The 18,052-nt window shown below is 48.1% G+C and overlaps 2 protein-coding genes across 2 annotated transcripts; one reads left to right on the top strand and one right to left on the bottom strand.

Moving 5' to 3' along the window:
• Positions 1–172: 172 nt before the first annotated feature.
• Positions 173–3,050, bottom strand: B3GALT4 (beta-1,3-galactosyltransferase 4). Its single transcript, XM_061621561.1, has one exon. The coding sequence runs from the start codon at positions 2,892–2,894 to the stop codon at positions 1,827–1,829; it is 1,068 nt and encodes a 355-aa protein (XP_061477545.1). The 5' UTR covers positions 2,895–3,050; the 3' UTR covers positions 173–1,826.
• LOC133381956 (zinc finger protein ZFP2-like) lies at positions 2,426–15,092 on the top strand. Its single transcript, XM_061621581.1, has 2 exons — positions 2,426–2,938; positions 14,399–15,092. The coding sequence occupies exon 2, from the start codon at positions 14,467–14,469 to the stop codon at positions 14,995–14,997; it is 531 nt and encodes a 176-aa protein (XP_061477565.1). The 5' UTR covers positions 2,426–2,938; positions 14,399–14,466; the 3' UTR covers positions 14,998–15,092.
• The last annotated feature ends 2,960 nt before the right edge of the window (positions 15,093–18,052 follow it).

Raw genomic sequence — 18,052 nt, 5'->3', positions numbered from 1 at the left:
GTTTTCCGTTATGTTTTGGTTCCAGGCTATGGTCTGAAGGCACATGAGGTTAGCTCCCTGCTGAAGCTAAGCAGGGTCAGGTCTGGTCAGTGTCTGGGTGGGAGACCGCCTGCGAACCACATGGAAGCCACCTTGGGTTTCTATCATGGAAAGAAAGGCGGGTAGAAATGTAATAAATAAATAAATGTTTAATGTGGAATCTCGGCTCCAGGAATCCTCCCCTGGGCCACAACGCAGCCAGATCAGGCCAAAGGGACGGCATCTATCACAGTTTTTCAAAAGGCCCGTCCAGAGGCCCCCACAGGGGATGCCTGCAAGCAGGACCTGAGCGCAACTCTTGCAGGAGCACCCTGCCTCCAACTGGGGAGGTAGCTTCCAAAGAAGCCTTGGACTACAACTCCCATCAGGCCCAGCATCATATGGCCATTGTGGCTGAGGGCTGATGGGAGATGTAGTCCAAAACAGCTGTGGAGGAGTGCGCCATGGTGGTGAAGGCTGCGCCAGGGAGTTGCCAAAGTAGCAGGCGCTGGGCTTTCCCTTTATGGCACAGTGGCATTTCCCAGCAAGACTGGAGCTTCTCTTTCATTGTTGTTGTTATGTGCCTTCAAGTCGACTATGACTTATGGCAACGCCCTATGAATCAGTGACATCCAATAGCATTTATTACAAACCTCCCTGTTCAGATCTTGTAAGTTGAGGTCTGTGGCTTCCTTGATGGAATCAATCCATCTCTTGTTTGGCCTTCCTCTTTTTCTACATAGAATAGTAGTGTTGGAAGGGGCCTTTAAGGCCATCGAGTCCAACCCCCTGCCCAATGCAATTTTTAATTTCCAAAAATTAACAGCACAGCACCCCCCTTTAGCTTGGAGGCAGAGCTCTGCCTTTAGATTATGGGGGGGGGGGTCTTTGGTCCTCCAGATGTTGCTGAACTACAGCTCCCTTCAGTCCCAGCAAGCATGGTCCCAACAGCCAGAGAGGACCATGGGAGCTGTAGTTCAGCAAGACCAGAGGGCCAAAGGTTCCACACACCTGCTTTGGATGGTCTCTGGTTCAAAAGGACCTCTGCTGACAGGAAAAGGCCCTTCTCTGCCAGAGATCAGGGACAGCTGCTGCTGCTGCTGCCGCTCAGGGTAGGTAGCAAAGGGGGAAGGGAGCAAGCAGCATGATGAGCTGGTGGCACAACAGCCCCCCCCCCCGACGCTTACAGCACTTGCTGAGCAAGTGAACATCAGGCTGAAGACAAAGTCCAGGCACAGCCGGCTGCCCTGCACAAGTCGTGTGTCCTGCATGATCTTATTCTGCTGCTTTTCAGTGGGGGAGGGGGGAAGAGAAGCCCCCCCCACAGTTCCCCCTTGGATGCTGCTGGGCCGTGCTCACCTTTCTGGCTTCCAGTTTCACCTGGGCTGATGTCTCACCCGTGCCACGTGTATCCAGGAAGGTCTACGTAGCATCCCTGTTTTTTAAAGCAAAAAAGTTGAGGGAAAATGTGAGGGGGCATCCTGGTTGCAAAAAACCTGCCTGTGGAGAGGGTGGCTGCAAAAGGGGGCTCCCCTGAGACGGTTGAGGTGGGCAGTCCCAAAGTGGTTCGCATTCCAACTCCTGGAAGGGCCCCAGCTCAGGGCCCAGTCCCCGCATCTCCTTGTAGGGACAGCCGCTGCCAGCCTGGGCAGACGTAGATGGAGCAATGGCAGACTCGGTGTCAGGCAGCATCCCACTCAGTTCCTAAACAAGTAAGCTCCCACAGCACCAACCGGGTGAGGGCTCCCTCCTGCAGAATCTCCAGCGCCTGCATTTTTCCTCTCAGTGTAAACCAGCATGGGCCTCCCTCACAGGGCCGTCAGCCACGCCAGGGCCTTGCACCTGAGCAGCCCTAAAGTCCTCTGCCAGGAGCTGCAGCTCTGTTCGTGGGTGCCAGCCTCGTTCCACATGTCTGTCATCTTGGAAGGCGCCACGTCATGGACGCTGAACAATACCTCCCTGTAGCAGCAGGGGTCAGCTGGGAAGTGGGCGGAACCGGCCATGTGGGCCACATGCCGGGGTGCGATGCCAGCCCGGCGGGCACAGAGGCCCACAAAGACATCCTCCACGGGCACCAGGGGCACGTGGCGGGCCGCCCCAAGGAGAGCGGGCACGGCGTCTCCCGAAAGGACGTAGGCGGTGCCACTGCAGTATGGGGGGAAGACGCTGTCCGGGTAGAGGGAGGCGGGCACGTGGTGGCGGCTGCGGGGGTCCCGGTTGGGGCGCACTTGCCAGTGGATCCTCCCGAGGTACGTGGGCCTCGGGGGGCTGGGGAGTTCGGCCAGGTGTGCAGCCAGGGCGGGCAGGTTCAAGAAGATGTCGTCGTCGGCCTTGATGACAAAGGCGGCCCCGAGGCAGCGGGTGGCAGCCCAGCCCAGCAGCGCTAGCGTCTTGAGGGTCAGGTTGCCGTAGGTGTCCAGGAAGCGCCCCTGCACGACGTCTCCGTGCTGCGCAGCCTCTCGCTCCAGGGCGGCCTGCTGGGAGGGCTCCGGAGGCAGCCCCACGGCGAAGAAGGTCCGGACGGGATGCCCGGCGGCCCAGCGCGCCCCGCCCCAGGTGTTGCGCACGGCCTGGCGCCGCGGGGCGTGGGAGGGGGCGCTGGCCACCAGGACGAGCAAGAAGGGGGCCCGGGGGGCACAGGCCTCGGCAGAGGGCACCAGGAGGAAGGCCTCGGCAGAGGGCAGGAGGGGGGCGCTAACGGCGCGCCTCCCGCCGCCGGTGGCCAGAAGGAGGGAGAGGAATTCTTCGTGGACCCCGCTGGCCACGAAACTGCCCAGGGCGACGACCACCAGGCCAGCCAGCAGTCCCCACTGCAGCCGGTGAGATCGGGGGCAGCACCGCTTGGGCCAGGAGGGCAGCGCCAGCGTCGTCGCCATGGGGAAGAAAGATGGGGCGGAACGCAGACCTTGAAAGAGAGAGGGTGAGAAAGGGAGGGACTTCTTCCTACGTGCCCCCCCCCGGTCCCGGATTGGTTGTATTTTTGCCTCTTTCGGCTTGCAATCTCAGCCCCGCCTCCCCGGAATCCTGGCGTCGTCGCCATGGGGCGGGCGGAAGAAAGATGGGGCGGAACGCAGACCTTGAAAGAGAGAGGATGAGAAAGGGAGGGACTTCTTCCTACGTGCCCCCCCCGGTCCCGGATTGGTTGTATTTTTGCCTCTTTCGGCTTGCAATCTCAGCCCCCCCCCCGGAATCCTAAACGTTTCCCCCGCCTGTTTCGGCAAAGGGTCTGTCCCCCAAGATGCAGGGGGCGGGCGGCGCCGGCTGCAACGGAGGGGGGGGAGGAGCAGGAGATGCAGGCGATGGAGCTAAGGGGCAGAGAGGGCAACAAGGGAGGGGAGGGAGGAGGCTTGGCGGGGTGGCTTGGGAAGAAAGCGGGGCTCGCCACCTCCGTCCTGCCACCCCCACGGTGCAGCCGCCGGCAGAGAGAGGGGGGGTGAGGGAGTCCGGTCAGCACCGTCTGCCCCTCCTCTCCTCTCCCCGGCGCTACGCAGCCGCCCCTGCAGGAAACCCAGGCGACCGGACGCGAGACCGGGCGTTGGCTGCGGCGCGCGTGCGGGAGGGGGGAGAAAGAGTGTCAGCACAGCCGCCCCCCTCTCCGCCCCACTATTTGGGGTGAGGAACCGGATGCTCGGCTCCAGGCTCCCCAACGCCTCCCCCACCCTCCCTCAGTGGCTTTTGATACCATTAACCATGGTGTCCTTCTGGGCTGACTTGGTGAGCTGGGTATTGGAAGCATTGTTTTACAGTGGTTCTGCTCCTATCTCCAAGCATTGGGTGACTGTCTTTCAGCCCCCTAGCAGCTGTGCTGCGGGGTGCCGCAGGGTACCACCTTGTCCCCCATACTGTTTAACATCTATATGAAGCCCTTGGGAGCAGTCATCAGGAGATTTGGGATGAGGTGTCAGCAGTATGCTGGCGGTACCCAGCTCTATTTCTCTGTAACATTTGAACTGGGAGAGGCTGTGCAAGCCCTGGACCGCTGCCTGGACTCGGTGGTGGGCTGGATGAGGGCCAATCAACTGAGTCTGAATCCTAGCAAGACAGAGGCACTGTGGGTTGGTGGTTCCTGACTTTTGATAATTGGTCAGTTGCCTGCTTTGGATGGGGTCGTACTCCCTCTGAAATAGCAGGTTCGTAGTCTGGGGGTGCTCCTTTATCCATCTTTGTCGCTGGAAGCCCAGGTGACCTCAGTGGCTAGGAGTGCTTTAGAATCATAGAATCATAGAATAGTAGAGTTGGAATGGGCCCACAAGGCCATCGAGTCCAACCCCCTGCTCAATGCAGAAATCCAAATCAAAGCATTCCAGACAGACGGCCGTCCAGCTGCCTCCTGAATGCCCCCAATTTCAGAGAGCCCACCACCTCTCTAGGTCATTGGTTCCATTGTTGTATGGCCCCAACAGTTAGGAGGTTTTTCCTGATGTTCAGCTGAAATCTGGCTTCCTGCAACTTGAGCCCATTATTCTGTGTTCTGCACTTTGGGATGATTGAGAAGAGATCCCGGCCCTCCTCTATGTGACAACCTTTCATGTACTTGAAGAGTGCTATCATACCTCCCCTCAGTCTTCTCTTCTGCCAGCTTCTGCTGGTAAGACAGCTGCGGCTGTTTCTGGACCAAGTTAGCCTGACCACTGTTGTTCATGGACAACATGGATAATCTCCAGGCTGGATTACTGTAATGCACTCTATTTGGGGCTGCCCTTGAGGTTGGTCTGGAAGTTGCAGCTGGTGCAAAATGTGGCAGCGAGACTGCTCACTGGGGCAGGGTATCGCCAACATGTCACCCGGCTTTTGAAAGAATTGCACTGGTTGCCCATTTGCTACCAGGCCAAGTTCAAGGTTCTAGTTTTGGTGTACAAAGCCCTATACAGCTTGGGACCAGGATACCCGAAAGACCATCTTATCCCTAATATACCCAGTTGATCACTGCGCTGTGCAGGTGAGGGCCTCCTGCAGATACCATCTTATCAGGAAGTCCACAACATAGAAACCGGACCTTTAGTGTGGCGGCACCTACCCTGTGGAATTATCTCCCCTTAAATATTAGACAGGTGCCATCTCTGCTATCTTTTTGGTGCCTTTTGAAGACCCTTGGAGGTCGCTGATTCATAGGGTCGCCATAAGTCATAGTCGACTTGGAGGCACATAACAACAATAACAAAGTTTAGTTTGCATCATGCATTTTAAAAAGTTGCCTTGTGACTAGTGCCAAAGGGTTGGCATATTTGAACACCGTAAACATGACAAACAGAAGTCCCTGTCAACAGTCCACCCCCCCAGACACGCCCCCCCATGTGCACCACCCGTTTCAAGCAGTGACTGTAGTTGGCGGAGGGTGGGGGAGTCATGAGGAGCCCCCCCAGCCACAGTTCCCAGAGTGGTTTAGCTGCCACTCCCTCTTGCCAGGGAACTCTGGGAATTGCAGCACTGCGAGGGAAAATGGGGCCAGTCCCCTGGCAACACCAGGCACGCTTAACAAACTACAGTTCCCAGGATTCTTTTGGGGGGAGACAGGGCGGTTTTGAGGGGGGATGCTCCTGTGCATGCACAGAGGCAGCCACCCCCTTCCCTCTCGCCTCGGTTTCCACTTGCCTCTGCAGCCCCAGGGCAGCAGGGTGAGGAATACACCCTCCCCCCTCCTGCCATGGGTCCAGTGGGAGGCGCTTCCCTTCAGAAGAGCCCCTGTTGGAGAATTTTGTATTTCTCCTGTGGTTCTTTTGCTGGGGGTCCTTGAACAAAAATTTTAAAGACACAGGCTTGCAGCAAAAAGGTCGGCCTTTATTGGATGACAAGTGTACACTTGGTCAGTCTCCCTCTTAGTGAGTGGAGAACTGCAACCTGGTACTGTTTGCCTGGGGTTTTTATACATTTCAGGACAAAGACTTTAGCATCTACCAATCAGGAGGCTACACATCAGTATGACACAGTATGACACAGACATTACAGTATTGCATAGGTATCTGCATAGTCATTGCATAGGTACTGTACTTCTCTGCATTGTGGTCTAGTGAATTTGGCAGTGTTCAGTACTTCACATGAAAGTACATTTTCACTATGAGCTAAGCATTTTAGTTAATGCAATCCTTTCTATGTTTGGAGAGTACAGGGATGCTCAGTGTTTGTTCAGTGTTATCAATTGTTCAGAGTACAAGTAGTTCCAAACAAAACCAGCATGGTCAGGGGAGATAGCTCCAAATAGAAAAAGATCTGGTTTCTTACTAAACTATTAAAATGTTATGAACCTTTATAGCTTTATAAAAGAATACATTTTGCTTATTGTTTATGTATATTGAATTCTCCATTAGCTATACATGTATGTATATATAAAATCCCCCATCATCTCCCCACTCTGAAGCTAGCTAGAATACTAGCTTCACACAATATCACATTATTTTTTATTTATTATCCTAAAGTATTTGGTGAAGAGAAAAAAGAGAAGAATAGCATTAAATTACTGGGTGTATGGTAGCATTAATCATTAATCATTTATCAATGTGAAGAGGAGGGGTCTCGGTGTGAGGAGATCCCATACGTGTGTATGTGTGTGTATCTGCATGCATATTTCTAACTGACCCTGAAAAACTAAGGCTCTTTCTAACAAAACAATGGAATTCACTGTGAGTGGGAGAAGTCTGCCAAAGAATAAGATAACATATATAAAGAACATTTATGTAGTAGCTTTTCTTATATCTGCCCTTATTTTTCCTTCGCACAAAACCTCTGGAACGCATCACCAGCCATACCATCAGGTGGGTGGGTGTGAGAGTGGGGGTGGGAGTTATAGCTCTTGGCCTTGCACCTCCTGGATTGCACTTGAACCAAAATGGGGTTAGTCAAGCCATAACACTCCCCCCATTGAAGACATCTGTACATACTTATACAGATCTCCTTTCATACCTCAGTCATCACAGTCTTGCCTCCCGGGCTCTAATGCTGACTTCCATTCGGTGTAACTGTGTCATTTGAGATCGGATGCATATTACAAGGGGCATTAAGACAAAGACCAGAATTATTTGGAACATCAAAATCACCAGAATGGGGTGCATTATAAGGGTTAAACCTTCTTTGGCGTCCTCTCCCCAGCCAAACAGGGAATCTCACCATCTATGTGCCACCATCTATATTATCTGAAGTGTAGCTTGCTCTCTAAGAATTTCACTACTTCTAACTTTTTCTATAACAGAGTGAGAAAGTAAATAAAAATGGGTGAAAAAGTAACTGTTGGAGATCAGCGGGCTCATAGCCTAATGCAATGGTTCAAGATTCTACATTGGCAAATCTCATATCTTAAGACAAATAGCCAAATTTTGTAAACCCTCAGCTAGGAAATCTCTCAGAGGGATCTGAAAAGCAAACCCATCCTATAAGCAAAAACATTCTTAACACTTAAATTATGTAATGAAAAATAGCAATGATTAAATAATCACATCCTTAAAGCACAATGCATGAGTATCAATTACATTCAAGAATACAATATCTACCAATTATGGAATAGAACAATTTTTTGTGATCTTGAAACATACTGTAGGGTTGCGTGAAAGACTTGCAAGGTGGCTTGTACAAAGTTCATCCTCAGGAGATCAGATTATGTTATGTTCAGTGGAAGCTTTAACTGAACTGTGTATGGTTTGCTGCTAGTCAGAGAAACTTGGATAATGAGAAGAAGAATCAACTCCTTCCCCCCAAGTGACTGTGATATAGGTTGTAAGCTTGCACAATATGGGACATCTTGTCAGAAGAAATATTGGCATCCACTGCAGGATGATGGCCAAAGTAGAGTCGTCACCTTCTGTAGTTGGGGAAGAATGAAGCAGGTCTCTTCACTGTTATTGCAGCAATGCAGGAAAATGGCACGCCAGTTGCATATCATAAGAACATAAGAAGAGCCTGCTGGATCAGGCCAGTGGCCCATCTAGTCAAGCATCCTGTTCTCACAGTGGCCAACCAGGTGCCTGGGGGAAGCCCGCAAGCAGGACCCGAGTGCAAGAACACTCTCCCCTCCTGAGGCTTCCGGCAACTGGTTTTCAGAAGCATGCTGCCTCTGACTAGGGTGGCAGAGCACAGCCATCATGGCTAGTAGCCATTGATAGCCCTGTCCTCCATGAATTTGTCTAATCTTCTTTTAAAGCCATCCAAGCTGGTGGCCATTACTGCATCTTGTGGGAGCAAATTCCATAGTTTAACTATGCGCTGAGTAAAGAAGTACTTCCTTTTGTCTGTCCTGAATCTTCCAACATTCAGCTTCTTTGAATGTCCACGAGTTCTAGTATTATGAGAGAGGGAGAAGAACTTTTCTCTATCCACTTTCTCAATGCCATGCATAATTTTATACACTTCTATCATGTCTCCTTTGACCCGCCTTTTCTCTAAACTAAAAAGCCCCAAATGCTGCAACCTTTCCTCGTAAGGGAGTCGCTCCATCCCCTTGATCATTCTGGTTGCCCTCTTCTGAACCTTTTCCAACTCTATAATATCCTTTTTGAGATGAGGCGACCAGAACTGTACACAGTATTCCAAATGCGGCCGCACCATAGATTTATACAATGGCATTATGATATTGGCTGTTTTATTTTCAATACCTTTCCTAATTATCGCTAGCATGGAATTTGCCTTTTTCACAGCTGCCGCACACTGGGTCAACATTTTCATCGTGCTGTCCACTACAACCCCGAGGTCTCTCTCCTGGTCGGTCACCGCCAGTTCAGACCCCATGAGCGTGTATGTGAAATTAAGATTTTTTGCTCCAATATGCATAATTTTACACTTGTTTATATTGAATTGCATTTGCCATTTTTCTGCCCATTCACTCAGTTTGGAGAGGTCTTTTTGGAGCTCTTCGCAATCACTTTTTGTTTTAACAACCCTGAACAATTTAGTGTCATCAGCAAACTTGGCCACTTCACTGCTCACTCCTAATTCTAGGTCATTAATGAACAAGTTGAAAAGTACAGGTCCCAATACCGATCCTTGAGGGACTCCACTTTCTACAGCCCTCCATTGGGAGAACTGTCCGTTTATTCCTACTCTCTGCTTTCTGCTTCTTAACCAATTCCTTATCCACAAGAGGACCTCTCCTCTTATTCCATGACTGCTAAGCTTCCTCAGAAGCCTTTGGAGAGGTACCTTGTCAAACGCTTTTTGAAAGTCTAAGTACACTATGTCCACTGGATCACCTCTATCTATATGCTTGTTGACACTCTCAAAGAATTCTAATAGGTTACTGAGACAGGACTTTCCCTTGCAGAAGCCATGCTGGCTCTGCTTCAGCAAGGCTTGTTCTTCTATGTGCTTAGTTAATCTAGCTTTAATAATACTTTCTACCAGTTTTCCAGGGACAGAAGTTAAGCTAACTGGCCTGTAATTTCCGGGATCCCCTCTGGATCCCTTTTTGAAGATTGGCGTTACATTTGCCACTTTCCAGTCCTCAGGCACGGAGGAGGACCCAAGGGACAAGTTACATATTTTAGTTAGCAGATCAGCAATTTCACCTTTGAGTTCTTTGAGAACTCTCGGGTGGATGCCATCCGGGCCCAGTGATTTGTCAGTTTTTATATTGTCCATTAAGCTTAGAACTTCCTCTCTCGTTACCACTATTTGTCTCAGTTCCTCAGAATCCCTTCCTGCAAATGTTAGTTCAGGTTTAGGGATCTGCCCTATATCTTCCACTGTGAAGACAGATGCAAAGAATTCATTTAGCTTCTCTGCAATCTCCTTATCGTTCTTTAGTACACCTTTGACTCCCTTATCATCCAAGGGTCCAATTGTCTCCCTAGATGGTCTCCTGCTTTGAATGTATTTATAGAATTTTTTGTTGTTGGTTTTTATGTTCTTAGCAATGTGCTCCTCAGATTCTTTGTTAGCATCCCTTATTGTCTTCTTGCATTTCTTTTGCCAGAGTTTGTGTTCTTTTTTATTTTCTTCATTCGGACAAGACTTCCATTTTCTGAAGGAAGACTTTTTGCCTCTAAGAGCTTCCTTGACTTTGCTCGTTAACCATGCTGGCATCTTCTTGGCTCTGGCGGTACCTTTTCTGATCTGCGGTATGCACTCCAGTTGAGCTTCTAATAGAGTGTTTTTAAACAACTTCCAAGCATTTTCAAGTGATGTGATCCTCTGGACTTTGTTTTTCAGCTTTCTTTTGACCAATCCCCTCATTTTTGTGAAGTTTCCTCTTTTGAAGTCAAATGTGACCGTGTTGGATTTTCTTGGCAATTGGCCAGTTACATGTATGTTTAATTTAATAGCACTGTGGTCACTGCTCCCAATCGGTTCAACAACACTTACATCTTGCACCAGGTCCCGGTCCCCACTGAGGATTAAGTCCAGGGTTGCCGTCCCTCTGGTCGGTTCCATGACCAACTGGTCTAGGGAATAGTCATTTAGAATATCTAGAAACTTTGCTTCTTTGTCATGACTGGAACACATATGCGGCCAGTCTATGTCCGGGTAGTTGAAGTCACCCATTACTACCACATTTCCTAGTTTGGATGCTTCCTCAATTTCATATCTCATCTCCAGGTCTCCCTGAGCATTTTGATCAGGGGGACGATAGATCGTTCCCAGTATTAAGTCCCTCCTGGGGCATGGTATCACCACCCACAACGATTCTGTGGAGGAGTCTGCCTCTTTTGGGGTTTCGAGCTTGCTGGATTCAATGCCTTCTTTCACGTATAGAGCGACTCCACCACCAATACGTCCTTCCCTGTCCTTCCGATATAGTTTATATCCAGGGATAACCGTATCCCACTGGTTTTCTCCATTCCACCAGGTCTCCGTTATGCTCACTATATCAATGCTCTCCTCTAAGACCAAGCACTCCAGTTCTCCCATCTTGGTTCGCAGGCTCCTAGCATTAGCGTACAGGCACTTGTAAGCAGTGTCTCTCTTCAAGTGTCTTTGGCACTTGTGGTTAGGCCTGTGGTAATTTTGCTCTTCTGAATTTATATCCTGTGCCCCTGCTCTCACAATGCCTACTTCTAGGCCTACCCCTTTTAAAATTTCATCATTTCTTTGGTTTTTATCCCAGGGGGGAGGTTTATTCCGAACCGGACCTTTCTCAGCTCCTGTCGGGTTTCCCCCCTCAGTCAGTTTAAAAGCTGCTCTGCCACCTTTTTAATTTTAAGTGCCAGCAGTCTGGTTCCATTCTGGTTCAAGTGGAGCCCGTCCCTTTTGTACAGGCCCGGCTTGTCCCAAAAAGTTCCCCAGTGCCTAACAAATCCAAACCCTTCCACCCGACACCATCGTCTCATCCACGCATTGAGACTGCGAAGCTGGGCCTGTCTGGCTGGTCCTGCGCGTGGAACCGGTAGCATTTCAGAGAAAGCCACCTTGGAGGTCCTGGCTTTCAGCATCCTACCTAGCAACCTAAATTTTGCTTCCAGGACCTCACGGCTGCATTTCCCCATGTCGTTGGTGCCAACGTGCACCACGACCACTGACTCCCTCCCAGCACTGTCTACCAAACTATCTAAACGACGGGCGATATCCGCAACCTTCGCACCAGGCAGGCAAAACACCTTGCGGTCTACACGCCCATCACACACCCCACTGTTTATGTTCCTAATGATCGAATCACCCACTACAAGGATCCCTCCAGCCCCTGGAGATATATCCTCGGCACGAGAGGATAGCTGCTCATCCCCCAAGGAATGGGTCCCTTCTAAGGGATCGTTTCCCTCTTCCTCAGCTGGATGCTCTCCTTCCCCGAGACCATCGTTCTCCATGATAGCAGGAGAGCTATCATCGTTGGAGTGGGACACAGCTATAACGTCCCTGAAGGCCTCCTCCACACACCTCTCTGCCTCTCTCAGCTTTTCCAGGTCCGCCACCTTGGCCTCAAGGAAATGAAGTCATTCCCGGAGAGCCAGGAGCTCATTGCACCGAGAGCACACCCACGACTTCTGTCCAACAGGCAGATAGTCGTACATGCTGCAGGCGGTGCAAAACACTGGAAAGCCCCCACACCCCTGCTGGCTTCTTACCTGCATAGTTTTGTTTAAGGTTTATTACGTCAATGGGTTGGAGACTGCAGTTTAGTTGAGGTCAGGGAACAAACGGGCAGAGTGGGGGGCCCTGGCCTCCTCGCCCTGCTGCCGAACTCGCTCTGCTGCTTAACTCGCCTTGACGCTTTGTCAGCTGGGGCTCCCTCTAGCTCGTGGAGCTCGGGTCACCATAAGTCAGAATCGACTTGAAGGCAGTACATTTACATTTTTTATTATCTTTTCTAATGAATCATGTTTTCTCATGATGTGTCCAAAGTTTGATAACCTCAGTTTCATCATTTCATTCATCATTTTAGCTTCTAGTGAGAGTTCTGGTTTAATTTGTTGTAACACCCAATTATTTGTCTTTTTTGGAGTCCATGGTACGCGCAAAGCTCTCCTCCAGCACCACATTTCAATTGAGCTGATTTTTCTCTTATCCGCCTTTTTCACTGTCCAACTTTCATATCCATACATAGAGATTGGGAATAACATGGTCTGAATGATCCTGACTTTGGTGTTCAGGGATACATCTTTGCATTTGAGGATCTTTTCTAGTTCTCTCACAGCTGCCCTTCCCAGTCCTAGCCTTCTTCTGATTTCTTGACTATTGTCTCCCTTTTGGTTAATGACTGTGCCGAGGTCAATGTCGTCATTGTCAACTGTAAAGTTACATAAATCTTCTGTTGTCATTACTTTAGTCTTCGTGACGTTGAGCTGTAGTCCTGCTTTTGTGCTTTCCTCTTTAACTTTCATCAGCATTTGTTTCAAATCATTACTGGTTTCTGCTAGTAGTATGGTATCATCTGCATATCATAAATTATTGATGTTTCTCCCTCTAATTTTCACACCTCCTTCATCTTGGTCCAATCTTGCTTTCTGTATGATATGTTCTGCATATAGATTTTAAAAAATAGGGTGATAAAATACACCCGTCTCACACCCTTTCTGATGGGAAACCAATCAGTTTCTCCATATTCTGTCCTTTCAGTAGCCTCGTGTTCGGAGTATAGGTTATGCATCAGGACAATCAGATTCTCTGGTCCCCCCATTTATTTAAAACATTCCTTCATTTTTCATAATCTACACATTCAAAGGCTTTGCTATAATCTATAAAGCACAGTGTGATTTCCTTCTGAAATTCCTTGCTCCGTTCCATTATCCAACTTATGTTTGTGATGCCATCTCTGGTGCCTCTTCCCTTTCTAAAACCAGCTTGGACATCTGGCACTTCTCTCTCCATACATGGTATAAGAGCCTTTACTTTACTTGAATGGCATATTAAGGCAATAGTTCAAAAATTACTGCATTCCCTGGAATCCCCTTTCTTTGGACTTGGGATGTATATTGAATGCTTCCAGTCTGTGGGCCATTGTTTTCTTTTCCATATTCCTTTTATTTCATCTCAGTCAGTCAGTGTGTTCCCCTGTTGATTATTCAACATCCCTACTCTTGGTCTAAATTTCCCTTTAATTTCTTCCTGTACTTCTGCATAAAATCTCTCAATTTCCTCTTCTTCTGTGTTTGCATTTGGAGCATAGACTTAGATGATGGTTATGTTGATGCATTTCCCATTAAATCTCATTGATATCCCTCAGACCTTGCATTATAGCTCCTAATTGCTTTTGCTACATCACTTCCCACTATTAGAGCAACCCCGTTTCTTCTTAATTTCTCATTTCCTGCATAAAATATTTTGTAGTTGTCTGAAAATGTCCCATTCCCATCCATTTTAATTCACTCACGCCAACTATTGTAATGTTGATGCATTCCATTTCCTGCTTGACAATTTGTAACGTTCCCTGGTTCATGCTTCTCACATTCCATATTCCTATTGTGTACATCGCACAACTCCAGACTTTCCTTTCGCATCTGTGCGCATCAGCCTCTGGGCTTCCTTTCAGCTTTGACCCAGCTGAGTCATTAGTCACAGAGCTACTCATACTTGTACTTTGTTCTTCCCCAGTAGCTCACAGAGTGCCATCTGTCCTGAGGGTCTCATCTTCCAGCCCTATCTCGTGTTGCATGTAACAGGGGGCTAACATTATAGGAGGGAGGGTATGCGAGCTGCCCTCTGGGCAGTGGAAAGAGCCATTTCCCTGTCAGACAGGATCCATCCTAGGTTTGTAAATTCCAGCTGTGTATAAGTACTGGGCTGTTCACCTTAAATGGAGGAACAAGGGAGCAGATTTTGTTACAATTGTCTCTCTCTGCATCTCTTTTCACAACCTGTTACCAAGCACCTACTTATAAACTAACTCCGTACAAGGCCTCAAGCTTTGACAGTTAAACTCTGATATCAACAGAGCTCCCAGAAATATGTTTTCAAAGTTCAAATCATAATATATTCACAGGATTTCTCCACAGCATTTTATCTCCTTTCTTTTTCATTCCATCAGGATACATTTGGGGGGTGAAGGCTGAGGGAGAACCATCTGAAGTATCACTGGAAAAAGCTGAGGAGCAGATGCAGGAGCAGAAACTGAGGAGTCAAGATGGAACAAAGAGACAAGGGGAGAGAGAGACTCACACAGGGGACAAACCTTATAAATGCTTGGAGTGTGGAAAGAGCTTCATCTGGAGTAGTGCCCTTACTTCACATCAAAGAACTCACACAGGGGACAAACCTTATAAATGCTTGGAGTGTGGAAAGAGCTTCAGGTGGAGTAACGCCCTTACGGTTCATCAAAGAACTCACACAGGGGACAAACCTTATAAATGCTTAGAGTGTGGAAAGAGCTTCAGGTGGAGTAACGCCCTTACGGTTCATCAAAGAATTCACACAGGGGACAAACCTTATAAATGCTTGGAGTGTGGAAAGAGCTTCAGTGACAGCAGCACCCTTACTTCGCATCAAAGAACTCACACAGAGGACAAACCTTATACATGCTTCGAGTGTGGAAAGAACTTCAGGTGGAGTAGCAGCCTTACTCAACATCAAAGAACTCACACGGGACAAACCTTATCAATGCTTGGAGTGTGGAAAGAGCTTCGGTAAGAGGGGCCACCTTACTTCGCATCAGAGAACTCACACAGGGGACAAACCTTATCAATGCTTGGAATGTGGAAAGAGCTTCAGGCAGAGTAGCACCCTTACTTCGCATCAAAGGTGTCACACAGGGGACAAACCTTATCAATGCTTGAAGTGTGGAAAAAGCTTCAGGCAGAGTGGCACCCTAACTTCACATGAAAGAACTCATACAGGGGACAAACCTTATGAATGCTTGGAGTGTGGAAAGAGCTTCAGTCAGAGTAGCACCCTTATTTCACATCAAATAAGTCACATAGGGGACAAACCTTATACGTGCTTGTAGTGTTGAAAGACCTTTCGTCAGAATGGCTACCTTCAGGCACATCAAAGGATCCGTACAAGGAAGAGATTTATAAATGCTTTGAATGTGGAAAAAGCTTTGAACAGAGTTCAACTCTTTCTGTGCATCAAAGGATCCATATGGCTAACAACAGGATTTTTATGGCAAGTTTCAGACCCCTGAGAATCTTCTCCTCTTAGCTTAACCACAGACTGTTCCACTTCCCTTCACCTGCTATTTTGGTGGCCTGTCAGTTTTTCCTTTGCGGAGACAGAGATGTTTGTGTTTTCCAGAGATGGGTGAGCACCCAAGGTGGATGCTGAGGCCAAGATGGCTGCAGAAGCCAAAATGGCCTCTCAGTTATCCAGTTTTCCCCATCATATCCCCCCTCTGGCAGTTTCTACCTGCCAGATTCAATATTCAATTAATGACATTTCACATATTACTTTATCTACTTCCTGTAGATCCTCCCCCTCTGTCATTGCTACCTTCATGTACATCTTTCGAACATCCGTTTTCGTGATGCACTTAGTAGTCTTTGTCACACAGCGTCTAATACAACATAACACCAACTGGACTATTACATATATGAACACGAGGAAGCATAATCCCATTATAACATAGCAGATTTTTTGCTAGGCTTCCTAGCTATCCCCATGGATTCGGTAGCCATCCCCCCGAATCAAAATTGCTACTCCAGTCTACACAAGCTACTTCTGCTATTTTCTCAGGATGATATATTATGGAGGTGGCATGGGATTCAATCTCTCCAGCTGAACTGTTTATGTAGGAACAACATTCGCTTCCAATGATGGCGCAGGTCCCTCTGTCCATAGCAACCAAATTGTTCAGCGCCATCCTATTTTGGAGAACCATTTTTCTTACTTGGGTTTGGGTTGCTGGTAGGGTCTTTATAGCCATAGAGGCCACAGGAAGAGCTTCTTTGGTCTCATTTGCAAGAATTTCCACTACAGATTGAGGCCTCAATCCTTCAGATGCTTCAGCGGCTGTGCCAGCCAAGGGCAGGAAAGACCACCCTATTACTGAGCCCATTGTTAAGGGCCTGCGGTTTTCTATGTCCCAATGTGCAGAGTGATGAGCAGGTTCTTATTTCTGTCTTTTTTCTCTGATTGGTGAGGCTCTCTTGTTCCTGATTCTACCAACTGGGAGATAGTTAGCACTAAAAATATAGTTAGCACTATTGCAATCAGTAGTGCTGAATCTGAAAGAAGTTTAAGTTTAATGAATATAATTTGTATGAGGGTGAGAAATAGTTTAACAGTAGATTAGATTTAATGACAATAAATTTATTGGGAAAAGAGTTAGCGGATTGGGATGCAACTCCATTTGTTAAATCATGGTTGAATTTCAACCATAGGTTGGCTACAGATACAAAAGTTCAGCAAAAATCAATGAAAGCATTCTGTGAGAATCAATTGGCCACATGGAATTTACAATAAAGTGTATTGTATATTTTATTATTATTTGTAAATTGTGTGCTACACATCCTTTATATCTGTAAAAAAATAATAAACTTATGTACGTATATATATGCATACATTTTTTTCAGAGAGCCAGTTGTTAAACATTTACCAGCACACCACTGGCCGTAACTGCAGCAGACCTGGTGAAAGAGCGACACATTCGCACAAAACAAATATCATTCCCACCTCCAGGGGGCGTCTTGTTAATCCAGAAGGCTGGTCAGAAACCTTTACTAGTTTACTTGCTTAATTCCAGCAAGCACTATCATGAAAGCTCTTTCCTTCCAGACAAAATAAACATTCCGTTTTCTCTGTTGCAAATTAGACCTGTGCTCTTCCTACTCATCCAAAAGGCAGTTGGCCAAAATCATCCAAAGCGCTTTTCCCTCTTATGAACCGCCTCCTTTAGACACCCCACCTCTCTGAAAGTGTTTCGGCCCCAGGTTGGGGCCAAGGGGTGAGTTGGGGGGCTCTTCAGTCTGAGGAGGGCCAGGAGACACTTGTGGGTCAGCCCTCTTTCTGCCTTGCCGCCACTTGTTGTTATCTTCCTTTAAGCTCTGGGAATTTTCATCATATTACACAGCATAAAGGCAAAGAGTTCAGGAAACATGTTGCTGTGCAGACAGAGTCCCTGCCTGGTGCCACCTTGTTCATGGGGCCCAATTCGGGGTGGGATGAAGATGGAGGTGGTGGAGGGCTGGTGCCTTCACACCCTGCTCTGGGCTTCTTGGTCTTCCCACTGCTGGGACAGAGACTTCAGAGCACAGGGACCCTCCTCTGTCTGATCTGGGAGGGGGGCTCTTCTTATTTTCAATGCCTACGGTGGGTTGTGTACAGCTCCAAACACCAGTCGCAGGGGAGCAGTCATTTGGGGCACAAATCATCCATCACTGGCCACGGAGGAGAGAAACAGAACCTTGGCAAAGGAAGCAATTCACCCATATTCTGGTCCGCTGGTTTTGTTTTCATTGCACACCCTCCCTCCCTGTTTTCCCTGCTTCGGCCTTTGCCGAATATGCATTTCTCTTGAATGAATTTCTGGACTGTCGGGGTTCCTGATCATGCTCAGGGGATCTCCCTCCCTCCCTGCAACTGAGGCCAGGGGCTCCCAAACTGCCCCCCCAGATCACTTGAGAATGACTGATGGTCTTGGCAGAGCACTTCATGATCTTTCAGCCTGTTGTGGCAAGTGTAATGCACTTATTTTATGCCTTCTTTCATTTCCATAGAATTCAAAATGTAATATGATAAAAATAGA

This window comes from Rhineura floridana, chromosome 3 (assembly GCF_030035675.1).
Source record: "Rhineura floridana isolate rRhiFlo1 chromosome 3, rRhiFlo1.hap2, whole genome shotgun sequence".
In the NCBI taxonomy this organism is placed as follows: domain Eukaryota; kingdom Metazoa; phylum Chordata; class Lepidosauria; order Squamata; family Rhineuridae; genus Rhineura; species Rhineura floridana.
This window is presented reverse-complemented; position numbering and strand designations above follow the sequence as displayed.

Coding starts and splice junctions, on each gene's coding strand:
- B3GALT4 (XM_061621561.1), bottom strand. CDS start 2,894: ATGGCGACGACGCTGGCGCTGCCCTCCTGGCCCAAGCGGTGCTGCCCC.
- LOC133381956 (XM_061621581.1), top strand. CDS start 14,467: ATGCAGGAGCAGAAACTGAGGAGTCAAGATGGAACAAAGAGACAAGGG.